This window comes from Amia ocellicauda, chromosome 9 (assembly GCF_036373705.1).
Source record: "Amia ocellicauda isolate fAmiCal2 chromosome 9, fAmiCal2.hap1, whole genome shotgun sequence".
NCBI classification, from domain to species: Eukaryota; Metazoa; Chordata; class Actinopteri; order Amiiformes; family Amiidae; genus Amia; species Amia ocellicauda.
In genome coordinates, this window is record NC_089858.1 from 18,025,997 (window position 1) to 18,052,650 (window position 26,654).

The 26,654-nt window shown below is 41.9% G+C and overlaps 2 protein-coding genes and 1 long non-coding RNA gene across 3 annotated transcripts; 2 read left to right on the forward strand and 1 right to left on the reverse strand.

Annotated features, from left to right (window-relative positions):
• Positions 1 to 1,790: 1,790 nt before the first annotated feature.
• On the forward strand, positions 1,791 to 6,918 carry LOC136758863 (oxidative stress-induced growth inhibitor 1). The gene is made up of 6 exons (XM_066713572.1): positions 1,791 to 1,924; positions 3,337 to 3,440; positions 3,979 to 4,115; positions 4,929 to 5,120; positions 5,414 to 5,505; positions 5,714 to 6,918. The coding sequence occupies exons 2-6, from the start codon at positions 3,374 to 3,376 to the stop codon at positions 6,699 to 6,701; spliced, it is 1,476 nt and encodes a 491-aa protein (XP_066569669.1). The 5' UTR covers positions 1,791 to 1,924; positions 3,337 to 3,373; the 3' UTR covers positions 6,702 to 6,918.
• Positions 6,919 to 8,750: 1,832 nt separating this feature from the next.
• Positions 8,751 to 11,120, reverse strand: LOC136758864 (uncharacterized). The gene is made up of 3 exons (XR_010819996.1): positions 11,009 to 11,120; positions 9,143 to 9,317; positions 8,751 to 9,048 (listed from the first exon to the last, which is right to left on the reverse strand). It is a non-coding gene; the product is annotated as an uncharacterized LOC136758864 (long non-coding RNA).
• Positions 11,121 to 12,693: 1,573 nt separating this feature from the next.
• slc38a8a (solute carrier family 38 member 8a) lies at positions 12,694 to 26,238 on the forward strand. Its single transcript, XM_066713573.1, has 10 exons — positions 12,694 to 13,250; positions 16,243 to 16,441; positions 18,921 to 19,080; positions 19,276 to 19,380; positions 20,018 to 20,075; positions 23,886 to 24,000; positions 24,206 to 24,353; positions 24,759 to 24,958; positions 25,143 to 25,194; positions 25,772 to 26,238. The coding sequence occupies exons 1-10, from the start codon at positions 13,068 to 13,070 to the stop codon at positions 25,872 to 25,874; spliced, it is 1,323 nt and encodes a 440-aa protein (XP_066569670.1). The 5' UTR covers positions 12,694 to 13,067; the 3' UTR covers positions 25,875 to 26,238.
• The last annotated feature ends 416 nt before the right edge of the window (positions 26,239 to 26,654 follow it).

Sequence of the window (26,654 nt, forward strand, 5' to 3'; positions counted from 1 at the left end):
CTTGTCTTGGTTTTTCTTTCCTGCATTCTCACGTGACTGTTACAGTCTTGGGTCTCAGGCCAACACGAAATGGGGGGGAGGGGCAAAAAACAAGAAACTATTGTCATGGCTGCATAAACATTTTTGTAAGAGTATTAAAGTTCTTAAGTGTCACAACATTTAACCAGATTAAAATGATTTACCCATAATAAGAATTCCCACACCTTCATTCAGTGCAAAGCCGGTTTAAAGTCCTGCTGGCTCATGGATTTGTTGTTTTCGGTTTGCCCATTCCTCGTAGTCATGACAGATTTAACATCAATTTAGTTAATTGTCGGAAAATCAAAGGTTTGTTACCCAGAAAGGTAATTCTGTGATAAAGAGGCCTTGTTAGCCCATTTTCTCTTTCTAGCCATTAGAGTTTTTCACTAGCATGAGATTACTGGAGTGAAGTGGAGTCCTTGGTGGGTATTGTCTGTGGCCTGAATCTGTATGAAGGATGGCCTGGTATAAAATAAATGTATAACTTAATCTTTTGTGTCCTCTGTTTGGGACCTGCTGATATAACACTCCATTAATTTGTTGCGCTCCTTGCAGCCCTCTGCACTGAAACACAACAGGATGCGGCCTGCCTCCACACAGTATAATTGCACTCCAGATCCTGGTCTCTGCTGCCGTATCTCATCTGTTGCATTATGTCAGACAAGTTAATAAGTTAAAGTCATCTGATTTAGTGTATACCTTTATGGGTGCTGTCGTGTGACTAATTCCTTCTGATAAGAGCGAGCGAGTCTGGAAAATTACTTGCAGGTGAAAAAAATTTAAGCAACCCCAGCAATCATTTGAAATGTGTATTCTTGTAGCTTGTGCAGTTCAGTAGCCTTTTTTGGGAGGAATGCAAATGTGGTAAACTTCCATTTTATTTATTTATTAATTCCGAGTTATGGGTATTGCATGTGATTTACTCATTAATGTGTTTATATAATATACCTTCTATTTCTGCTCTCTGGAATATGTGCCAATAGCTGTAGATCCCCCCCAAATCTTGATACCTGATGCACAGAAAGCACCTGCAGAGAGTGTGTCGAATGGAAATTGTGGTTCTTTATGATGAACACCTTAAGAGTTAACAGGGTTGGGGAAAAAATAAAAAATAACCTGTTTCTTTGGATAAAAGCTCTAGGATTAGTCGGAGTTACTCAATTCTGGGTCAGAGGGTAAAGATAAAGGCAGAGAGAAGTCAAGTGGTGGAAGTCAGCAATGGCTTAAGACTCGAGGTTTAGCCGGTGGTGAAAATCTGTAGTGCTCTTTTGCAGTTTCTATTTTTTTTGCTTCCCCGCCGACACTGAGCGGGAAAGCAATTTGAAAACCTTTTGGAAACATCCAAAAGTCTGATAAACTCTTGATTTTACCAATATACACTGAAAACACTGCAGGAATGCTTTATTTACACTTGGCACTTCACAAAATAAAATGAAGCTAAAGAGGTGCAGTTAATGGGAGCTTCTCCAAAAGCTTGTGCATTTGTGCCCAGTTACTGTCCCTGTGTACTAATTTGAAACCTTTCCTGATCTGATCTACTGAGAGTATCTAGCTTCAGCACATAGCAAGTGGATTTATCTACTATAATAGAGAAAAAAGAAATCACAACCATAGCAACGTGCTGTGAGGCTCGTGTGTGTGTGCTTCCAATTCTCAGATTCCTTTCAGTAGCTTCAGGTGCTGCTGACTCATGCTGGACCAGCAGTATTTTTCCAGCTCCACCCCTCTTTGAGCCAGGAGTGACGTCCTCACTGAGGCTCTGTATTTAAACTGCCGAGTGCAGAACTGCACATTCATGCTACTGACTCACACCCACCTCCAGCACTGGGGCTAAGTCTAACGACTTTACTGCTATAGAGTGTCAAATTGTAGACGCCACCTGTGTCTTCAGTGTTTTGTCCAGGTAAGGAAGCTTTGTGTCTATGCTATTTGCATCAGTGACTTAAACGATTCACTTTTCTCAAAAGAACCACTGGAAATTTGCCCAGTTTTTTTAATGTAGAGAAGTGGGAGTTTGCATCTTTGCTGATTTAGCTTCTGTGGCCATCTGTGCAGTGCTGGTGTCAGCCAGGTCTTGCCAATCATGGTGTAAATCAACTACAATATGATGTCATTGTGCTTTATCTTTGCAAATTGCGTTTAGGATGGACACTGCATAACCCAGGAATAAACCAGCAATAAACTAATGTCTGGTTTCACAGACCCAGATTAGCACTAGTCTTGGACTATCCAATGCTATTTTAGGTAGAGTAATCCAAGACTATGAAACCAGCTGTATATTTTCTATTTTTGTCTTCGGGCAGTTAGATTTCTTTGCCTTGAGTTTAAATTTATAATCCTTGATCGCACAGGAACTGACATATCTGATAACAACACACTTGCATCTTTTAATGTTCTTCCAAAGTTCTGTTTTTGATGGTCATGTGACCCTCCCCACCCCCCTGAGATCAGAGAGGCTTGTGTAAGCAATGCTTCCGTAGGCTGTACTGACACATTGGAGAAGTGTGCTTTATCTTTGCAATGTTGACAAGGCATTTTAAAATTGTTTAAAGTTCATTAAAGTAAGGCACTTCATGATGTTTAATTTATTTAATTTTATTTATGTATTTTAAAGGGTAATTTCTATTGTACATTGTTGCAGAGAGTGTTTTGTTACGCCTAAACAATTCCTGTGCCCTTTGGCTTTAACTGTGTCTATATGACTAGTCTTTTAGCATACAGAGTGCTTATGAAGGTAGTGAGACCCACTAGATCCACCCAGGGAGCTATGAGATTGGGTACCTCTGCAAAAGGGACCAATATTAACTCTCCATGTTGTGAACACTGAGCTGCTTCATGCCACCATTTACCATGTCCTTCCATTAGAGCCAACCATGAGTGACCCAAATGCTGGTCACAGGAGCCTATTGTTGACTGCTTTCATCTGTGGGATTGACTTCCACAGTTGTGTGTGTGCCAGTTCCACTGCTTTTTGTTTTTTACACAGGCCAAATATCATTAGCGACTTGTAGTCTGTAGAGTAGGGGTCTCGCCTCCATTCACACAAGGCTGCAGTGTATCCAGGGTATTTTGTACTAACTTAATTTGTTGTAATTGATCAAGTTAGCTGATCAACTGGATATATTTAATTCTGAGAAGTATGTTGAATTGAATGAAAACGTGAAGATAAAAGTGAAATCTGTCCAAGCTGATTAAATGGCCAGCTGAGACATTCAGAGTGCAGGTCGGTACCATGGATCAGTCCTGCTGCTGGGTCTATGCCAATGGTGCGGCTGTGGGTGGGTACACGACATTCATGGGTAAATGTCATGGCAGGTTTTTGGAAAGGAAGAGTCCAGCTCTCGACACAGCCATGGAACCCATGCCCCAGAGCTCTCTAGGAGGCAGCCCCCAGCAGCCCCTCCCAGCAGTCATCATCGGTGAGTCTGCGAGATAGGCGGCACCAACAGGGAAACACGGGGTGACAATAGGGGGAGCTGTGCCATGTATCTGGTAGCAGATTCAGACTGACTCCCGCTGCACAGCTTATGTTCTACAAAAGTATATATATATGTTTTTAATAGATGTACTTTTAAAATATATATCTATATATATTTAAAGTGGGTAGGAGTATTTTTCCCAGGTTTAAATTCCTTCTTCCATTTGAATACACTAGACATTGGGTCACACAGTACAAAGAACTTAGTGATGTACTTCATATATAAATACAAAGATAATAATTAACTACATGTCAGATATGTTGACGGGAACAAGGTCAGTAGACAATATGTAGAAGAAGTTTATGGTGCCAATCCACTTAACACTTTAACCCAGCATGTACATTTTGCAGAATATATATTCCAGTTTGCCTTTTTCCTCTGCATGCTCTAAGGAAAGCATTGTTTTAGTTCCTGTTGATTTTTTGTTATTTTTACTTCATTCACTGTGAATTAATTTTGTGTGTGGTGTACCTGCCAGGAAATGGTCCCTCTGGTATCTGCCTGTCTTACTTCCTGTCTGGTCACCGGCCCTATGTGAAGGAATCAGCTGCCCATCCCAACCCCATTCTTCACAGGAAGCTGCAAGACATTGTAGGACAGTCCCTACTGGAGCAGGTACTCTACCACTGACGTCACGCCACACAGAACCAAACACAAGACCCTTGTCAAACCCCTCAGGACTTAGGGTATGGAGCACAGTAAAGTGTGTCATCCCTGAATTCGGTTAATTGTCAATCTGGGGCAGATGTGTCAAGTAGGCCTGGTCTGTCATCTTTTTTTTTTTCCACAGTCATCAGCACTGATGCATGTCAGCATGAGGGTCTTGACAGGGGAAAGCAGTTGTAGAGGAATTTGTTTGTTCCTTCAATGAGTGTTTTAATAAATCTTGTACATTCAATTTGTGTTGCTGTCAGTAGACAATAAAAATTGCATTGAAGAATTTGTCACTGTTCCCTAGTTTACCATCTTAACTATGTGCTGTAGTGAATGGATAACCATGAAAACATTTGAAATATACCGGTACAATTTTTCGATTGTATTCTATTCCATTTGCCTTAGCCATAAAGTATTGTCCTGGTCTCTCAGTTCCCCTTTCGCTGACCACAATCCAGCAGAGTTAGCAGGCGTCTCTTGTCAATATCATATGTAGATCAGAGATTCATATATACGATTTCGATTACTGGCAAATCGATCCGTTTCAAATTGTAAGAATATTGTCAAATTTGGCACAAAGAAAAGTGTATCGTATTTCTTTCTGCACATTCATTAATGCACATGGCCTAAAAGCAAGGTAACAGGCATGAATTATCCAGCACCCTGCGGATAACTTACATGCAAAGGGCCTGCAACTCATTAAAACCTGGCTGAGAATGCTTCGCCTCTGATTACCAAGCCTATGTTATAAGCTAATGATTTTGATTTTGTTAGGACCTGCAGTTCCTGTGTGAGGGCCTGGAGGGGCGGTCCCCTAGCCCGCTGGCTCTGCTCTTCGACACACTGGTGCGGCCTGATGGAGACCTGGGGGGTTCGGCCGAGTCGCAGCTGACCTGGCGGAGGGAGGCGGGCCACTGCGTCCCTCATCTGGTACTGGGCAAGGGCCCCCCAGGGGGAGCATGGCATGTAAGGGCTTGTCTCTTGTCCTGATCCCTGCAGCCCCACAGAGAGAGATAGAGATATCTGGAATGTTGGGGCCTAGTTCTGATTAGCCTAATGTTCTCACAGTGGGTATATTTTGTACTGATGAGGAGGAGAGAGGTGGCAACATTGCCCTCCCTATTCAGGACTGTGAAACCTCCAAAAATTAATAATAACTTGATCTCTGTTAACCCTGAAAAAATATCAACCTGTTGCCCTCTCATGACTGGGGTGCTGAGGTCCAGTGCTAACGTCTCCTCTTTTGTTTGCTGCCGCAGTCTATGGAGGGCTCCATGTTCACGCTCAGCCTGGGAGACTGGATGGAGCTGCCCAGCATGCGGTTCAGAGACTGGATGAGGCGCAGAGGAAGGTGAGGCATGGGACTTTGTTTATAATACCAGCATAATGGTGTCCTCGTCATGGCTACCATAGCTGCTAAAAACATAAGGTATTCAAGGTTATGTCTATATAAATTTTAAGATATGTGTTTATCAGTGTTTACTCTTTTACCAATGACCCATAATAAAACAGTGACTGGAGCCATTTCTTTTTTTCATATTCGTTTATTTTCTTAACAGACACCTAAGGAATGACAGAGCCACCACCAGAGACATAGCCCAATACTACCAGCACTATGTGAAGGAGTTCTCCCTGCAGGAGCACTTTGTCCTGGGCTCTGTGGTCACCTCAGTACGGCCTCTGCAGGGACATTCAGTGGCACTGGACCCTGCAGAGGAGATGTGTGGACAGCCTGGTGGGGGGGCAGATGCCCCACCAGAGATGTATGAGATCCGGGGCTTCCATGAGGTGGAAAGCGGGAATGCTAGCCCTTTCTGTCTGTATGCCCAGAATGTGGTGCTGGCCACGGGGAGTTACGACAGCCCATCCCGTTTGGGGGTGGAGGGTGAGGATCTCCCACATGTGTTCCATACCATCAGGGACCTGGAGCGCGCCCTGGAGATGCAGCAGCTGGACCCAGACTCAGACCCAGTCCTGATTGTGGGCGCTGGTCTCACAGCCGCCGACGCAGTCCTCCTGGCCAGACACAGCAACGTCCCGGTGCTGCATGCCTTCCGCCGTGCGGTCACCGACTCTGGCATGGTCTTCAGCCAGCTGCCACAGCTCATGTTTCCTGAGTACCACAAGGTCCACAGCATGATGGCTGAGCAGAGCCTGTGCTCCTGTGGGCCCTACCAAGGGTACACCAGCCTGCCCCGGCACTGCCTGCTGCGGCTCTCCCCAGACAGGAAGTGCCTGCTGGAGGACGCCGGTGGGAAAAGAACCGTCTTCAACATCTCCATGGCCTTCATCCTTATTGGCTCCAACCCCAATCTGTCCTTCCTGCCTGACCATGGCAGGCCGCTGGCCCTGGACCAGCAGCAGCCGATCAGCTCAAAGCGGAACCCCCTGGACACTGAACTCTTCACATATGAGTGCGTGAGGCAGCCCGGCCTGTACGCCCTGGGGCCCCTGGCTGGAGACAACTTTGTCCGTTTCCTCCAGGGCGGAGCCCTAGGGGTGGCTGCCTCCTTGCTAAAGAAAATGGACTCCACTGAAATGGCATGAAAATGTACTGATATATAAAATATATAGTGCACTTTGTTTTTAAAATCTTTTTCAGATTTTTAAAGTCTTAAGAAGGCTGCATCAGCTTTATCAGCATTGGGGCAGGAAACACTAAGTGTTTGTCGTCTCCAGCTTAATTCCGTATTATTTTGATGTTGTTTTCTTTGTTATTTATTCTACTCTGTTTATATAATAAAATATATTTTTCTTCTTTAAAGCAATATTTTTTGTAGGTACTACTGTTAAGTTTTTATATCACCAAGTGCTTTCATTTTTAAGTCTTGAAAAATGTTACCCAACATACCACATGTAACCAAACAACAGCTGTCGAAATAATACTTTAGCATTTTGCGGATCGAACATTTATTAATTTTGTAACTACAGGGAATTAAAGGAAAGACTGGGAGACATTTTCATAATATATTTTTGTAATACATCTATATCTATGTACATACAGCCATATGTAAATATATTCACTATCAGATTTAGACAAACAAAACCACATCTGTCACCTTTGTGTGAGTTTTGGTATCTGTGTTTGTTCTGGGGAGAACCAGAGCTGCTACCTGTTTAGAATGACAAAGATTAAAGATGACAGTTGGTTAGATCTGAGCAGCGCGGCTGACATTAGAAACCCAATTTCAGATCTACAGCTGCTGCTCCTGCTTTGTCTTGTGACACTGTGATGTTTACACAAACTTGTTTTTTTTGCCGCTGACCCAGAGCCCATATCATGTCTCGGCCTGTGTGTGCATCAGGTTTCAGTCACCTCTGTTGTCACTTGTTTGATTATTGCTGGAAGCATTGGAGAAAAGGCAGAGTTTATAGTTTTTGTTAACTTGTACCTCATGCTGATGGGAACCAAATGTTAGTCACATATATATTACATGTGATATTAATATACAAACTTCCTGTTATACATAATAAATGAATCACAAGAGATTAATAGAAGAAGACCACATAAAAGATTAACAGATTAAATAACACACTTTGATGATATAACTTGGAAAATAGATAATGTGAATACACAGAATACAACTGAAGCATAAAACAGTCGAGCATGAGAAGAAGAGAAGACTGGGACACTCACACAACTCGTACAGTTTCCTCTTTCACAGTAGCCTCACTGATCCTGTGGGGTGGTCTGCTTTAACCTGTCTGTCCTTCTTCACATCATTCCCAGGCATTTTTCACAGGGCTTGATTTGCACTAGTCTAGGACTACTCTACCTAAAACAACATTGATTAGTCAATGACTGGTGCTAATTTGGGTCTGTGAAACCAGCCCTTTATGTTCTAAAATACATAGTTCCCCTACCTTTCCAGGCTACGACATTCTGTCACAACACCATTCGTCTGGGCCTCCCTTCCCACAGCTTCATACACCTGGTCACCTGTGAAACTGTCAGATATCTTTTGTTCCCTTATGACACTTTTGGGCTGTCATGAACCCCACACCTTGTCTCTTTCCCTTTTTGGGCTGGAATTTGCATATGATAAAGGGGTTATGATGTAATAACATAGTAATTACTCTTGGGGACTATTTCCATTGCATGATCAGTCATAATAATAGTAAGAATGATAAAAAAAATAATAATACATATACATATACATATACATATACATAGTATCATTAATGTGAACACACCTGCTATTATACTACAGCTACTAACCTACTTACCAGCACTTGTACATACTTTTACTGATACATACTACTCCTAACCTACATTTTACTTTGATTACACACTAACACTGATTTTAACCTTTACACTATCATAAAAATAATACATATACCATGCAGAAAGACCTGTCACATGCACATACTTTAAATTCTAGTTTCTTAACTGTCCGTTGGTTGGTTGGAATTCGTATTGAATGAAGTGCCATTTTCAGGCAACAGAGGGCTCCAAAGGACTTTTGTAACTGTTTTTTTATCTGTTCACAGATGCATTTACAGTTTGAGTGTAATTTAAGCTAACAAACATCACTAGAGATCTGTTTTCAGTATTATACATAGCATAGGTGGGAAAAAAAGCTAAGTGAAAAGGTCTGCTGACTCATTTTGTATTTATTTATGTGTATTCTTTTCAAGACCTGTGCAGATTTAAAGTGTTTGCTAGTGCCTGAAAGAGATGAAGAACACGACCAATGAAATGTTGGTGTAGTAAGGCAAGAAACAATTTCACACAGTCTGTCACGACCTTGAGGAGAGCAGCCAACAGCCTGAAAATGGGTTCTGCACACCGCTGCTGTAGATGAGATTTAAAAGTTGACGGATTTCTCCAGTGTGGAGCTTATCTTCTCTGCTGGAGCACCTGAGAGCTCCCTGGATGGTGCAGAATTAATCTCTGCCAGGAGAAAAATAAAACTATCACTTTTCTTTCCCTTGCTAACTGAGGGCAAAGAAATATTATGATGCAGTGCAGAACAGAATCATAGTACCTGTCTGTCGGTTTTTTATTTATTTTTATGAGAGAGCCCAGCCGTTTCCTGTCCTGTCTCCTCCTCTGTGTAGGGGACAGAACATTGGAGAACCTGTCACAGAGCAGTGCACAGGTAGCGATCATCCAAAAGCATTTCCACAATTTCCAGCACCAGCCTTCCCCTTCACACCGAACTGGGAGACAAAAATCACTTTGCTAGGTCTGTATTCTATCATTATTTAACAATCTTATGGTTGCTTTACTGAATTAAATAAACACTGCAAACCACAAAACAATTACGTTCAGATTGTTGTAAAAGTAAACCCACATAAATGAGATACAATTAAAGTAACCACCACCCTGTATCCCTATAACAAGAGCTGGGCAGCGTACCAGTGTTGTGTTTGTGGAGCTTTTCACACAGTTCCATGAAAGTGTTAAAGAGGTTACAAAAATATATCTCTGGCTGTCTGTATCTCCCTTCACTGGGCTGTAGGAGACTGAAAGCTGTCAGATGACATCACTTAAAACAAAGCTTAAAATGTTTTAACAGAGTGAATGAAGTGGAGTGAAGCACTACTTATCTGATTAGGGGTGGTAAGATATTAGGGGGGAAAAAAGCATGTCCAGAAGAAGAATCCCATGAAAGTTATCCATTCTAGAGTTTCTAACAAAGCATCCCTTGTATGAATGTATCATAGTAAATCTGCATGACAATTTCGAGCTCCTGCCATGCTTCTCCTGTATGTTTACTCTGCTGTTATGTACCTGTCTTTCGATTTGCTTCAGACAGTATATTTCCAAGTGCTCTGCGGTGGTTTGCGATGGACTGGCCTATGAGGAGTTCTGGAAAATTCCTAATAGGCTGCCAGGTCAATGGTGGGACAGAAGTAGGACTGGCGCACAGGTGTCAAAGCAAACTGTCTCCCTGGGTGCCCCATAACCGCCACCACTGTCCACCTAGCTCACCAAATGCTTTGCGCCTGCTCTGTCCAAAGAGGAATAACACATTTTAATGTATTATTTCTTTGTGTTGTTGTGGGGGGGACAAAGAAACTGGGAAAACTTACTGTCCAAGAAAGATACAGAGAGAGAGAGGGGGGGGGGGGGGGAAAGGAACCCTGCCATGTTTTGTAGATTTTATTGAGTGCAGATGCTCAGGTATACTGGAATATTAGACCTGCAAGTGAACACTTAACCACAGGGACTCATGACAGAGCCAAAATTAGCTAGCCTCTTGTAAAGGCAATAACTCAAAACGTACAGAAAGTGCAGGCAATCATCTGCACAGTGATTTCTGCACCATTCCCCTGAAATATAAGCTCCCTTTACAACTGGCCCGGTGTTGCATGTCTCTTGTGATGATGACCAATTACTAGAACCAAAGGCAAACTCTGCATTAACTTCTGACTGACAGTACAAATTCCTGACGTTCACAAACCCTCTTTGTGGCTCAGCGATAATATTATGACATATACATATTAAAACAATGATCACCTACCATTATGTCCTGCACTTGTAAATGAAAAGTTAATTGAAAATGTGAAATGGACCAAGACCTGTAAAAGGAAAAGCTGCCTAGGCTTCTTCTGGCCCTCTCTGTTTTTAATTCATCTTCCCCATTCAGCCCGTCACTGTCTTTAATTCATCTGCCAGATCGATTCAGCAGCTCTATTGCGTTAACAGCCTACTTCATTTATCTGCAGCTGCCTCTGTTTTCCTTTCATTCCTTATTAACACCACCTGCTGTGATTCATCTGAGGAGAAGTAAATAATAAGACCTGTGTGCAAACCATCATCGACGATTTCTATTAAAGTCAGAAAAATTAAATTAAAAACAACAAAGAGCTTTTTTATTTTTTTTACTGCAGCAGATAAAACTCACCAGTTGTTTGACCTCCCGCCTTCTGCAGGATAGGAGTCATGGACGTCACGTTGTGTGCTGAAGAGTAGTTTAAAATGTGGTATTTGGTGTTTGATATGTGGTATTTATTGGTTTCTCATTGGGTGTATACAAAAAAGAGAAGACCTCTCCTTTACTGGAGCAAACAAGTTTACTAATCATTGTAACTAATTAACAAGAGACATTTCTATTACTTACTACATAGTCTTATGAATGAATAACCTGCTGATAAAGGATGGTAATACAGCAAGTTGTAAAACAACAAGATGTAGGTCAACAACAGAATGCAGAGCCTTAGAGATAAGAGAGCTACATTTCGCAATGATAGAAATAATCTATGCTGTTGAGAAAAGCCCTTTTCAGATGGAAGGAGTAACAGAGAACACAGTTGGCTTTAAAACTCTGTAATGCGAAATTAAGCTCTTCGTGTGTTTTCCAGAAATGCTGTTTATCAAACGCATTTTCATCATGAGACTTCTTGTTCCTCGTCTCTGCATTCAACCCAGGCTTGGTTCGAGGGCCAGGACAGGTCAGGGTTGAGCGAAGTCTTTTCCTACTGGTTTTGGGCTTGACTGTCCATTGGCTGTTACATCCTGCACCAAACCAAATAAATAAATACCCCGGGGTAACTTTTGCTTCACGATCTTGACTGAATTGACTGCATGTTGGTTGCACCCCCATACCCTTCATCTACTGCCCCTACCCACACTAACCCCATCCTACTCAGATCACTCAGCTAAAGTGTCTGGGGATAAGCCACAAAGCTACACTTTTCTGTTGTCCGCGCTGTAAAGTGAACTAATTCCATTAAAGGTGGGGGACGTATTCTCTAAACCCAGCTGATCCACTTTTAATGGCAGTGAGCGGCCTGTGAAAATGTCATCGCGGCTCTCGGGTGGCAAACCCCAATGGACGTTAATTATCGGCAAAACATGAGAACTGACCCTGTGACCAGTATCTGTGGCTAAATGGATTTAAAATCTTTCGTAAATGAGGTCACATGGCCTTTCTCCTGGAGAGTTCCCAGCTTTGTTCTTACTTCCTCTTCCAGCCAGTAGGTCTGGAGTGTAAGCTGGCAATTTGCACTGACATCTCCAACAGACAGCCTGCCCATACATCCCCCCTGCCAGGATTACTGGTTGCCGGTGAGATACCTTGGTGTCTCAAGTATGGAACATGTGTTATCCACAAGACCTCAGAGGTATGTGCTCTGAGTAGGCATTGCTCTCACTGCAGTGCCTCACCAGGGTGAAACAATTTCATCACGCTGTACACAGGGCCAGAGCTCACAGCCTGGTCCCTTCAGCTACAGCAATACTGGAAAAGGGCGTCTGCCAATAAATAAATAATACAAATAAAATAATGAAACTGTAAGGAGGTTGCTGTTTACTCTGCAGATGCCGAAAATGTCTGAAGACAGATCACCAGAATCGGTGTGGTTTTTAAGAAATGTACAAGTTCCATTGAATTATAAGCCAGTGATTTTTGCCAACTTTAGAAATACTTTAGAGATGCATGGCAGTCCAAACTATGCAGGGAAATTCAGCACCACATTTCCTGATTACTTGTGATTACTTGTAGATGAATGCAATGTACACAATTAATTAGTAGCCTACTGATAAGCATTGTTTCAGTCAGTCCTGAGTGGAAAGCACTGTCCTGCTGCACAAAGGTCAGCATCACTGTTGGCGCATCGTGAAGAATGCGGTCTGTCCACTTCAGACTGCGCCCCGTTCCCGTGATATCATTTAAGAGCACCAACCTGTGACAAAAACGTTGTCGACGTCTTAACAGATTTAGCACCCAGCCGTTTCACTTGCTAATCGAGTTAGGGGCTCTTTCGACCTTTTATGGCTTAATTAAACAAGGCGAGTTGATGGAAAGCCGGACTGACACTCCACTCCGCCGCAACGTGGATTGATCAAACTGGGGGCAGGACAGGAGGGATAAGAAGAGCAAGAAGAAGAAAAAACGTATTAGACTGGAGCTCAGTCTTTGCTCCCAGCCTCTACTACACAGACCGAGGTGAGCTGCGGCCGCCATGGAGGAACTGGCCCGTGAGAGCATCAGCCTGCTGGCCAAGCCGGACCCGGGCGGGCCGAGCCTGTCCTCCTTCGGCGCGGTGTTCATCATGCTGAAGTCCGCCCTGGGCGCTGGGCTGCTCAACTTCCCCTGGGCTTTCGAGAGGTCCGGGGGGATCAACACCGCTATTGGAGTGGAAATGGTAGGTCTATCTATCTCTGTCTAATTTATCATTCACTACACCTTATACCCTAATCCGACCCAGTCCAGTTATTGGTGCAGTTGAATCCTTTTACAATGTATTCAATAATAATAATAATAATAATAATAATAAAGCTGTATTGTCCATTACATAGAACATAAAATGGAAATTAGTTTTCAGCTCACTTCATAGCACAATACATAAACAAAACAACAACAACATAACACTGAACACACATCATCAATAAATAATCAATATTAAAATCAATGATACAAATAGTAGTCCATGTTAATATGCATAACACAGCACCAGATCATTGTTTTCCATCTACAGACTCCGGTCCATATCACCTCCATGCCCTCCTGAGTGTCAGACACATGCCCATGCAGTCTGCCTGTCTCTGTGATTAGCCCATTACCTCTTGCCATCACTGGGGATTCACATTTGTGTATTATAACAGTTTTTCCATGCAAGTGGAACTCTAAAAGGTCAACCTGATGGCAGTAATTGAAACAAGGGTTTCAGAGGATGTGTATCATTATTCAAGATTTGTGTAGCTTTCCTTCTGACCGCTTGACTGAGCACTGTAAAGTGCAATGCACCAGTATATGGGATAGAGCAACGAGCTATAATTAATGTTTAGAATGGAAGTTTTGTTAAGCAGGCGTAATATGTTTAGGATTTTAGGTACAAATGATGAAAACAAAAACTGCATCGGCAACATAAGGACTCTGGGGTGCTAATTATCTTTTGCTTTAGGCAGCCCTATAATGACCACAATAATATTGTTCTATATGTTTTAATAAGGGCATATTATTTATTGTATTATACCTGTCTATTCATGTATAAAGTCAAGCACATTTTCGGTTTTCTTTGGGGAAAAAAAAAAAAGAAAAAAAAAAAAGGTCATGTGCTATAGAGATGGCATCCATTGCTGTCCTACACGTATAAATAATCTGAAGCTGGGGTTTAAAGTCCAGTCTCTCCCAATGTTCTCATACAATGAATCACATTTTATTCAACTTCAAAAAATGTAAGAATGTGTGAAACAAGTCTATAGAGATATATTATTTTATTGTGTTTAAATATGTTTTTCATTCTGCTGAGTGTTTGTCTTTGGCATTGCATATAACGTCACTGAGCTTTGTGTCTCAGAAGATGAACACACAGCGAGAAATTGTTCTCCAGTAGGGGGAATGTGTAGGCAGGGGTAGTGTTCATGCACTGGTGGGGTTCTTTGGATCACTCTTTGTGGAGGTGACACTCAGCTGAAAAGCTATCCTTAGCCACTTCAGTATGCTCTGTAAAATGGTTTGCTATCTTTCTCCGACCTAATGAGCTGGGAGCTTACATGTTAATATACTGTAGCGATCTGGGAAGTTATGTGAAATGGAGGGACTGCAGTATTTGTGTGTGTCTGTTAGTTTGTTGTGTGGGGAGGTACGACAGATCGTTTGGGGATCTGATTTCTTAAGGTGCATTATTGTAGTTTCTGGGGTTATCCGTGCGTGGGACCTGGGGGAGCCATTCACTTGGAGCAAGGAGATGGGTATCCTGGTTCCCGCCAGGCAGGAATAGTTTAGAGCGAGAGATGGAATTCTGTGTGCTTCCTTTAGAGCTGCCTGAGAAGAAAAACTGTTGCTTGGACCCCCGATTCGTTCTCTCCTTATTTGTTTTGCTTGTGCCAGTGGCAAAAACCCTAAAGTGCTACAATACATAAAAACATAATTTGAACAAAATACTTACAGACATCCACATGGACACAGAAAAGCTTGTTCTTTGAAAAGACAGAAAAAAGAAAGAAAATAAAATAAACTGGTCCTCAGTTACCTTAGTGGGCGAAATGCTTCAGGGTACTTTCTAATGAGTGAGAGTGACTCACCTGAGGAGCTAATATTGTGTGCAGTGTGTGAAAGTGCCTCCAAGCATAGTGCTCCAGTGGACGGGGAGTATTCCCAGGCTGGTGAGCTGTGTGTAAATCCTGAGGTTGGCAGAGAAAACTTAATTTGCTGCCAGAGCTGAAGGCTGGCAGGCATCCCATATCAGTCAGTCAATGCCTGGAGGGGCCTATAGGCTTTAAATTAGAGCAAGGGAAAAAGAACAAATACAAATGTCTGGCTGCAGGCGGTAAAAGCTTCGTTCCAATGGTCAAAACAGACAAAGCCTTTTCACTGCTGTGCTTAATTAAGAATATTAATGTTTTATGTATTGATTTATATATATATATATGTATGTTGTTTTTTAATCATAATCAACATAAATTGTGCTTTTACCACAAAGTGGCATATCAAGTAAAAGTAACATTCAATTTAGAGCTGTTTTCTACACTCTTGATTATTTACTGTGGTAAAAAACTGACAAACAAACAAAAATCAGACAAACCAGCAAGAATGAGAAGAGCAGAGTGAATGCAGAAGTTGCTCTTATATAACAGATTGAAGAGGCAGGTCTGCATTCCAGGGGGGTCTGCTCTCTGTTTATGAAGCAGGGGTTTGGATGTGTTGATTGCCTGTTGAATTTATTTGGTGAGGTGCCAATGTGGCTCAGCTTCTCACAGGGGCCTACTAATGAAGGACTTGCAGTGTGTGGAAAGACGGCCCAGCAGGGTAGGGGAAGCATCTGAAGACATTCTTCACACATACCTTGCAGTTCCTTGAAAGCATGCTTATGCCATACTCCAGTCCACAGGCGTGTCAGAGTGTTGGTAACCACATGTTTACACTTGCTTCAGAATGGCTGCCAGCTAATTAGGAAGGTCTGTCTGAGGACACCGCCTTCTGACTGTGGGACCTTTAGCCAAGGTTCTGGCTAAATTTAAAAAAAAAACACACATTCAGTCTTCTGCATTGCTGTTGGTATCAGGGCCTCTGCCTGCCTCAGCCACCAGGTGTGGGTTTGTTTGAGCTTGCTCCAGTTTGTGCTTTTAGATTTGTCCCGGACAGTCTGCTAATGTTTTGTCCTGGCCTGTGTGCCCCTCTGCCCTGTCTGTCAGGTGTCGCTGGTGTTCCTGATCAGTGGCCTGGTCATCCTTGGCTACGCCTCCTCCATCAGCTGCCAGGGCACCTACCAGGATGTGGTGCGGGAGCTGTGTGGCACAGCCATCGGCAAGCTCTGCGAGGTCTGCTTTGTCTTCAACCTTTTCATGATCTCCGTGGCCTTCCTGGTGGTGGTGCAGGACCAACTGGAGAAATGTGAGTGCTTTCCTGCCCCTCCCCTGTTCGTCTCATGGCCTGTACATATGGAGTGCCGTTTGTGCCAATAGTGTTCGTCCGTTAATTTGGTAGTTCATTGGGAAATTCATTCAGAAATTTGTCAATTTGGCAATTTAGATGGCAGTTTGGCCATAAAGTAGTAAATTCATCCAGGAATCTGTCAAGTAATTTATTCATTTGTCCAATTAATCCATAATTACATTGATCAACTATGTAATTAATGTGTCTATTCATTAATATAAACTTCCTAACAAACCGATGAACTTCCAGACAACCAGAACAACTGTCAGTCATGTACTGTGCCAAACCCACTTCAGTCTTTCTAGAAAATAGGAGCAGACACCTATTTTAACCAATAAAACTCCAGGCTCACATAAAACGGCTTCAGCCAATAATGTTGCAGTTTATTAGAAAGGGTGTTTCTTCTGTCTCACACCTCAATCTGTGTTTTTTTCCCCCTCATTAGAAAATCTCTGCTATGAATCCAAATCACCCATTAGAAATCCATCAGGCTATAAAATCGTACTTGCAGTCTTTACTCTGTGAGATAGAAGGACAAGCATCAATGGATTATATTTATTTCAAAATAGATTGGATTATTGATCGCAGGGGCTGTGCAGCCTCTTCTCAGTAGGGGGCTGAGGTGGGCTTGACATTATATTGGAAGGGGCTTTTCTTTACACCTTGTTGGTGCACATATGTATTTCTTTATTTAACTGTACGCACTACACCCTAAAAATTGAAGGCTCTTCAGCGGTTCTATTTAGAACCTTTGGGTTCTTCGTGAGTTTATTTTCATTAAAGGGTTTGTTTTAGAACTGTGAGTCCATCATAAACACAAGGGATCATTTAAGAACCCTTTTTCATCATGATTGTGGTTGATTTAAGATACATTTAAGGTTCTTTAAGGATACTTGTTTGCAAGGGGAACCCTAAAAGGTTCTTATTAGAACCTTTACTTCTTAGAGTGTAAAACGTGTGTTCATACAGAAAGATTTTGGTTTTAAACTTTACCGAGTGCAAATCATTGCAATATTAGCTAATTATTTTAAGTTGGATAATGTATTGTATTAAATATGTGCACATGAACATAAACTAAACAATACGTACTTAAATCAAATAAACAACACACTAACACTAAACACCTTGCCCTAGCCAATCGAACACATATATCCATTTAAATACAATGAAACCTAATCAAAATACGTACAATTTGACAGTCTGTTAAAATACCAAAAGCATCGTCTCTTAACCAAACGAATTAACAATTAATATAAAAACACCAAGAACTTCAACCTTGGCATGTGTCATGTAGATTTTGCAAAGTATTCAGCTGTCAGTGAGTGTTGTGGACTCGCCGTTATAATTCAAATATACAGATGTTAGGGTCAACACCACACTTTGCACTGTCTATAATAATACTATAATAAAATACAAAGTTTGACATTTGCTCAGTGGGGCTAAGACACATTTTGGGGTAGCTGTAGCCCCCGCAAGCTTGGAAGTTGGTCTGTTTGTCTGGAAGTTCAGTGGTTTGTAAGTTTGCATGGAAGTTGGTCTGTTTGTCTAGAAGTTCATCGGTTTGTTACGAAGTTTGTCTGTTGCTATTAGTGAACAGCCACATTAATTACGTAGTTGATCAATGTAATTATGGATTAATTGACACACGAATTGGACAAATGAATTCATTACTTGACAGATTCTTGGATGAATTTACTACTTTATGGCCAAACTGTCAGCTGAATTGCCAAATTGACGAATTTCCAAATTCATTTCCAAATTGACGGACAAACACTTTAGGCACAAACCGCACTCCATATGTACATGTTCTTCTCCAGCCCCTCATCTACCTCTTGCATGAAGAAGGAGCAAAACCAGCAATGCATGCGGCTTTTGTTTTTAATAGTTTGCTTTGTCTCTTTGATCAGTGTCTCGAGATGCTCAGTGAGTAACCAGCAGCTGTACAATAAAAACTTTATTGATTGATTAAAAAAATCACCATATTTGGGCCCCTTATCAGAAAGTATTATTTTAAAAGGCAATAAAGAGTGGTGTTATAATAAAATAATTGAGAATTAAACATTTAATCCCATTCAGAGACTACCGTCCTGCATTATCAGTGTGACACTTTTCAAGAAGGCGGTCTCACGGCCAATCTGAGGGATTCTCACAGTGTGAGCCGTGGGTATTAGCATATTCCTAAACTGTTAAAAGCTGAGCTCCAGAATTTGAAAAGGTAAAAAAAGCAATAGCTATAATAAAACTGAGAACCGTGAACCTAATTGACTGAGAACCTAATTATGTAGGCTATATTGTAAATGTTAATGAGTGGGTAATCAGGAACTCTAAAAGCTTCAATAGAGGATCATAGGCCATTAGTTTTGTCAACTCACAGTAGGAGCTGCGGCAGACTTGGGGCTTAAAAGGCCGAAATCCTGACCTTGGTGTGCTTTCCCAGTGTGCGACTCCGTGTATATGACTGTGAGTGGCTCCGCCTCGGAAGCTGATGTGCCCTACCACTGGTACACGGACCAGCGCTTTGCCCTGTTCATCCTGTGTGTGGTGGTCATCCTGCCGCTCTCCATCCCCAAGGAGATCAGCTTCCAGAAGTACACCAGGTGAGCTGGGGAGGCAGGCGCCTCATCTGCAAGCATTATTTATGTATGTATGCATGTATGTATTTATTAAACTTGCACATGTTGCCTTCTGTCAGGAGTTTCTGTGATTTGTTTTCTTTCTTTCTGTATTCTTCCTGTAAGTGTCTCTAGCCCCATGTCCAACTACCCTAGCTAACCAACTGTGTTCTGGCTCAGTATTTTAGGTACTTTGGCTGCGACATACTTGACAGTGGTGATCATCATTAAATACTACATGATGGAGACACATGTGGTCATCTACACGCCGACACACACCAGTGGGTGAGTGAGCCAAGTGACCAGACTGTGTTCACACTGCCTCACTTCGAATCGAAGGCTGAACTGTCCTTATGCTTGGTGTTTAAGCAGTTTGTATCCTCTTTCATTTGGAGGGGTGTAACTGTCGGATTACATTGTGGAACATTACCCACAGCTGCTCAATAAGTCATTTAGCAGTTAGCAAAGCTGTGATTAGATGGTCTCACCTTCTAAATGATTCGTGGGGGTATAATTTGCAGTACATTACAAATAATATTTGAATGCCTAGTCCGTTGTCCTCCTATTGTCATTCTCATTCTGCAATTTTAGCAGGCTGTTGGTGTCATGGTAACTGTAGAATATATTGTCTATAAAAAGAATAAGCTGGAGATTATGATTCTTGTCTTTGTTAGTGTTAGAAAGACAAAGATGACAAGAGTCAACAGGTCTGTAACATGTTGCAGCTCCTCGCCTAAAGGGAGAGTGTGTTTAGAGGGATTTCACAGTTTCTTGCAGTGATTTTTAGTAGCCGACCATGCAGCGTGTGTGTGTGTGTGCCTCAAAGGTGAGAACATGCAGCAGTGCTAACAGGACATTGTGCTTTAGGAGCTTTTTTGCACCCTTGAGAAGTGTTTAAAGTGTTTTTCCTTTGGCTTTTCAGGGTAGGTTCCTGGGCATCCATGTTCAGTGTCATCCCCACAATTTGTTTTGGCTTTCAGGTGAGTAATTGTGAATCAAATCATTATTGTGCTGTTTGTGGCTGTATTGGTAAACCCCACAGTCTGGTTTCAGGTGCAGAATTTGTTCCTGTAACACAGTAATAAAAAAAACCTCAAGTTTTTTCTACCTCATTTTTCATAAAGACCAAATTAGGGCCCACTTTTAAAACAAAATGCAGTCAGCCTCGACACAGCCCCATTGCATTCCCGGAGCTCTTTTCGTTTTGTTTGATTTTGAGCATCTGTAATGTAAGTCCAAATGGCGAATGTCTCGCACACATACAGTGCTGCTTCAGGGATGGTTTCAGAAAGTGTGTATCGTCGGGAGTGTTTTGATGCCTAAAATCGTCTGCGTGATGCAAGGCTGCGTTATAAAAATGCAATTAGAAACTGAATTGAAATGCACGTCAAAAGCAGTGAATTATAAACAGTATGCAGTCTCTTATAATTAGAGGAGAAAATTGGAAGTGAAAGCAGGGTGGCAGAGATGTAAGATGTTCCATGAAAGCAGATCTATTTACAGGACATGCTTCTTTGACTTTGCAAATTGTTTTTCTTTTCTCTACTTTTTTTAGTTTTCTGAATCTCATGGCTAGGATGATAAAAAAGCTTTTGTATCAGAGGGGTTCACGAGTGAAGGATGCTGAGGAATTGCATGTGTCTTTTAGGGCTTTGTGAGTTATTGTAGGGGATTCTCCCTGTAGATGGGGAGAGGAGAGTGTATTTAATCAGTTCCGGGGTACTCTGAACCTCAAACCAATTTCAGCTAAATTTCATGATTACCAATATATCTGCCAATATTTACTTTTTTGTGAGCATGCAAAACAGACATGCATGGATCCCTCAAATCTCACCCTGTCAGAGAGAAATTGTGTCAAATATGCACTGAAGGCAGGATTTTTACATTTTTACATAATAAACTTAACATTAATTTTCATCATAAATAACAACCACAAATCACACATTGTAAAAATAAATTAAATAAATTAGAATAAGGTAGAATAAAGGACAAATATACAAATATGCATGTTCTATACATTAGAACAAAGACAAAGGTATATGAGCATTTTCACACACAAATAGAAAAATATGCATGTTCTATACATTAGAGCAAATAATATGATGGTGTTAAGTGCTGGTCTAATTAATATTTGCATTTTACAAGTCCTCCTCAGTGCTTAATACTGCTGATCACACAGGGGCAGGTTATAGTGCAGGCAGCACAGCACAGCACAGCTGTGTTTGTTTTTTAAAAATGTACTTTAAAAATGCCCTCGAAAGTGTAATTATTTAATACATATGTTAAACATATTGAAATACGAATCATAGCCAAAACTCGATGTAAGATTTGAAATAGTTTTATAAATATAATGTATAGTTTCAGTTTTATTGAAACTATAACATTAACATTGTCTGAGGTTAATTTTCTTTAGATGTTTTACTGTGATCTGAGCTTGCTTGTCATTTGTTTGCTGATATCCGGTCAACATCTTCAGTGAACATTTACAGTTTTTCTTTATTTAAATTCCTATTGTGAATTTTTAAAAGCAATTTAATTAACGTTTCAGTAAAAAAAAATGCACCTCTATGCCATAGTATACGGCAATCTTCAGTCATGATGAAAATAAACAATATTCAAAACCATGGATACTTAAATGCAGCACACATTTCAAAAACACTTTCTATTGGTTATGAACCCTGTGTTTCTCAGTGGGTGTGTTTGTTTCAGCGGCGCTCAGTAGTGTGCCCGGCACCGCAGAGTGAGAAGATTCCAGCGAAAAATAAAACACCATAACTATGTTAAAAAATAATGTTACATAATTATAATAACAACTTTAAAACCAAATAAACATGTATTTATTTATTGTCTGAAGTCTGACGAAGGATTTTATGGTAAATTGAAAAAAATAGTTTGAGAAAATATATCGGTGGAATATGTGCCTATACAGATATTTATGTAAAAGGCCAATATCGGCCAATAATATCGGTGCTCCGATATATCTGTCAGGCCCTAATATTGAGTAATCATGCGCTTCCCTTCACAGAAACTCCTGACAGAGGGAACAATTTAAGTAGCAAATCAAAATTGTAATAACTGTTCTATGCCACTGAAGGATAATTACCAAGTCATAGCAACACTTACAGTGAGGGAAAAAAGTATTTGATCCCCTGCTGATTTTGTACGTTTGCCCACTGACAAAGAAATGATCAGTGTAGAATTTTAATGGTAGGTGTATTTTAACAGTGAGGGACAGAATAACAACAAAAAAATCCAGAAAAACGCATTTCAAAAAAGTTATACATTGATTTGCATGTTAATGAGGGAAATAAGTATTTGATCCCCTATCAATCAGCAAGATTTCTGGCTCCCAGGTGTCTTTTATACAGGTAACGAGCTGAGATTAGCAGCACTCTCTTAAAGGGAGTGCTCCTAATCTCAGCTCGTTACCTGTATAAAAGACACCTGTCCACAGAAGCAATCCATCAATCACATTCCAAACTCTTCACCATGGCCAAGACCAAAGAGCTGTCCAAGGATGTCAGGGACAAAATTGTAGACCTACACAAGGCTGGAATGGGCTACAAGACCATCACCAAGCAGCTTGGTGAGAAGGTGACAACAGTTGGTGCGATTATTCGCAAATGGAAGAAACACAAAATAACTGTCAGTCTCCCTCGGTCTGGGGCTCCATGCAAGATCTCACCTCGTGGAGTTTCAATGATCATGAGAATGGTGAGGAATCAGCCCAGAACTACACGGGAGGATCTTGTTAATGATCTCAAGGCAGCTGGGACCATAGTCGCCAAGAAAACAATTGGTAACACACTACGCCGTGAAGGACTGAAATCCTGCAGCGCCCGCAAGGTCCTCCTGTTCAAGAAAGCACATGTACAGGCCCATCTGAAGTTTGCCAATGAACATCTGAATGATTCAGAGGAGAACTGGGTGAAATTGTTGAGGTCAGATGAGACCAAAATCGAGCTCTTTGGCATCAACTCAACTCGCCGTGTTTGGAGGAGGAGGAATGACCCCAAGAACACCATCCCCACCGTCAAACATGGAAGTGGAAACATTATGCTTTGGGGGTGTTTTTCTGCTAAGGGGACAGGACAACTGCACCGCATCAAAGGGACGATGGACGGGGCCATGTACCATCAAATCTTGGGTGAGAACTTCCTTCCCTCAGCCAGGGCATTGAAAATGGGTCGTGGATGGGTATTCCAGCATGACAATGACCCAAAACACACAGCCAAGGCAACAAGGGAGTGGCTCAAGAAGAAGCACATTAAGGTCCTGGAGTGGCCTAGCCAGTCTCCAGACCTTAATCCCATAGAAAATCTGTGGAGGGAGCTGAAGGTTCGAGTTGCCAAACGTCAGCCTCGAAACCGTAATGACTTGGAGAGGATCTGCAAAGAGGAGTGGGACAAAATCCCTCCTGAGATGTGTGCAAACCTGGTGGCCAACTGCAAGAAACGTCTGACCTCTGTGATTGCCAACAAGGGTTTTGCCACCAAGTACTAAGTCGAAGGGGTCAAATACATATTTCCCTCATTAACATGCAAATCAATTTATAACTTTTTTGAAATGCATTTTTCTGTTGTTATTCTGTCTCTCACTGTTAAAATACACCTACCATTAAAATTATAGACTGATCATTTCTTTGTCAGTGGGCAAACGTACTAAATCAGCAGGGGATCAAATATGTTTTTCCCTCACTGTATGATGTAAAACACTCACCATTTGACAGCATTGCCCACCCTTCTGTGCACTCAGCAATACTCAGTGATACTTGTCTGCCTGTGTTTCAGTGCCATGAGGCCTGCATTGCCATCTACAGCAGCATGGAAAACAAGAAGCTCTCACACTGGGTCGTCATCTCCGTTGTCTCCATGTTCTTCTGCTTGCTCATCTACTCCCTCACCGGTGAGCTGGCCTGGAGCTTAAATCCATTCCCAACGATTCCCAAACTGGTCCCCAGGTTAAAAGGTCCACAATCTGAATGTGGCTTGTGTAAATCTTCTCAAGGCTCTGCATCCACTTCAGCTGTTGTCCATCCAGTGCTGGATATACCATTCTTCTTGCTTAGTGTTGAGCAATTATATATAAAATATATGTATGTTTTCTTCAGGAATTTTTGGCTATATGACCTTTGGGAGGGAAGTTGCAGCTGATATCCTGATGTCATATTCTGGGAATGATGTCGTTATCGTCATTGCCAGGCTGCTGTTTGGTGTGTCCATCATCACCATCTATCCCATCATCCTCCTGCTGGGGAGGTAATGTCTGAGCAGCAGTGCCATGCGTCTGTCAGCTTATGATTGTGTCTTGATAAAAACATACCAAAGGGAAGATGGCATTTCAGTTTGAGATTGGCCTCTGAACACAGTGTTAGGAACACATGTGGATCCTGTGTATTTTAGCTCTGGATAAAATCTTGCTTGGCAATTAGCAAGCAAGCAAAGTATATTCTCCACATAGCAGACTTTTGCCACTCCTAATAGTGTTGGAAAAATAAGTATATAAATGTGAACTCTAATACATGGAAGGCAGACAAAGGAAAATACTTCTAGTGTCTCAACCTGCAAAAAAAACGATTTATTTTTCTCCACAACTCTGAGACGTGTGACAGACTTATTGTAACAGTTCATGTCACTGAGTTCCTCCTGTTTTCTGTCCCACAGGTCAGTGATCCAGGACCTGTTTCTGCGGTACCGCCGGCGCCATATGGTCATCACCAAGTCCTATGAGAACCGGACGCGGGTCGTCCTGACTGTGCTGTGGATCAGTGTCACGCTGGTCATCGCCATGTTCGTGCCCGACATCAGCGAGGTCATCAGTGTCATTGGAGGCATCAGTGCCTTTTTTATCTTCATCTTTCCAGGTTAGAGGTCAAGAGCAGGCCTGTTCGCACACACATGTAAACTTACACACCCAGCTTTACTTGTTAGCTTCACTTAATCCAAAAGCAAAAGGGAGGATTCTCTGAAGACACCAGCATTTTGGAATTAAGGCCTAGACCGTTTTCTATGAAGTTAGACTATTTACTTTTGCACTATTTTTTCCAGGTCTCTGCTTGATATTTGCCATGCAGTCTGAGCCTGTCTCTCCCAGGACCAGGTAAGACCATCTCTGCCTGCAGCTGGGCAAATATATATGGTTAGCATGCTCTATGGCTTGGAGTTTGAAGTCAGAAGTCTTGCCTTAGAAATGTCTTCTGGTGCACTTTTTAATATTTCCTATGCAGCTGTACTGAAGTAAAGCCACTTGGGGTAAACAAAGAGCTTTGGCAATCCTCAGTTTCTGGCCTCACATTTTCCCAGCTTGCAGTACAAATAGACACAGAGCACATGTTTCTAAAACTCGCTGTACGGATGTTATAGCACAGAGATGTGTCTCGTCCCCTGAGCCACTCTGTGATGCCGGATCCTGTGTGCTCTAGCTCTAGCTATGGATGAAGCCTTGCTTGAGAAACTCAGACATGAACCAAAAGGGTTCTTTAAAAATGTATAAATACATAAAATCTGTTATCCACATATCAGACTTTTGCCACCTCAGTTAATTCTTAGACCCCTACTTACACTTCCTAACACATGGAGAGGTGGCCATGTGTTTTTTTGTTTTTCCAACCTGCTTGGTGTGACTGTGGCCACACACTGCTGTTCTGTCTGACTGTCTTTCCTGCTCTGCTTTCCAGACTGGTCCTGACAGCATGGGGGGTCATCACTCTCCTCTGTGGAGCCTTCATCTTTGGCCAGAGCACAACGATCGCCATCATAGAACTCTTCAAAAAGTTCTGACCCTGCAGGACTGGAAACCTCTCTTTCAGGAGATGCAGCTCTTTGATTACAGGCATGATCGCAGAATGACAAGTGGGGGGGGAGCTGGCAGATGGTGGGGGGCTCGTGGAATGTCTAGCAGGGCGGTTTAGCTGTGGTTTAGATCACACATTTGTTTGGCCAGGCGGCACTGATGTCTTGGTCAGGCGGGCCTTATTATCAGACTTCATTTTCTACAGTATATGATGGATGATTGTGTGTGTGTGTGTATTTTGTTTTTATTTATCAAGGAGGAAATTATTTTAACTGTTTGTGGTTTTTAAAGTTTTTGTTGTTACTGTGCAATTTGCTGTTCTTGAAGTAAAAAAATAAAACTTCAAATGTCCCACTTGTGCAATCTTTTTAGGCGTGGGGGAAAATGAAAAGGTTGAATTGTGCTCTCCTTTTTCTTTAATGCACAGATTTAGATTTACGAAAAAGGTGAATACAGATAACAGCCCTGGCAATGATCCCTGTGCTCAGCTTCTGTCCAGATTACAAAGATAGCCGCTCTCCCACGCACAGGAAGGTACTGAAGAAGCGGTCGTTCTTAAGTGGACAAATCGAAGTGAGGATTTGAAGATGCTGATTAGGGTATTAACCAGGCCACTCTCCATATCCTCACCATGCCAATACAGTAAACTCACACACACACAAACTGAGGAGGTACAGAGCGTCAACAGAGCGCAGTAAAAAGCCCAGTGCTGCTGCATTGTGCCTCCTGTAACAAACCTGCTGCAGAGTCGAGCGGCGGATCGTGCA

What these genes read in the sequence shown, in the direction of transcription:
- LOC136758863 (XM_066713572.1), top strand. Translation starts at nt 3,374, where the DNA reads ATGGAACCCATGCCCCAGAGCTCTCTAGGAGGCAGCCCCCAGCAGCCC. An exon ending in GACAGTCCCTACTGGAGCAG is followed by an intron (nt 4,116 to 4,928) that starts GTACTCTACCAC and finishes TGATTTTGTTAG; the next exon opens with GACCTGCAGTTCCTGTGTGA. An exon ending in TGGATGAGGCGCAGAGGAAG is followed by an intron (nt 5,506 to 5,713) that starts GTGAGGCATGGG and finishes TTTTCTTAACAG; the next exon opens with ACACCTAAGGAATGACAGAG.
- slc38a8a (XM_066713573.1), top strand. Translation starts at nt 13,068, where the DNA reads ATGGAGGAACTGGCCCGTGAGAGCATCAGCCTGCTGGCCAAGCCGGAC. An exon ending in GCTCATCTACTCCCTCACCG is followed by an intron (nt 24,001 to 24,205) that starts GTGAGCTGGCCT and finishes TGTTTTCTTCAG; the next exon opens with GAATTTTTGGCTATATGACC. An exon ending in CCTGTCTCTCCCAGGACCAG is followed by an intron (nt 25,195 to 25,771) that starts GTAAGACCATCT and finishes TCTGCTTTCCAG; the next exon opens with ACTGGTCCTGACAGCATGGG.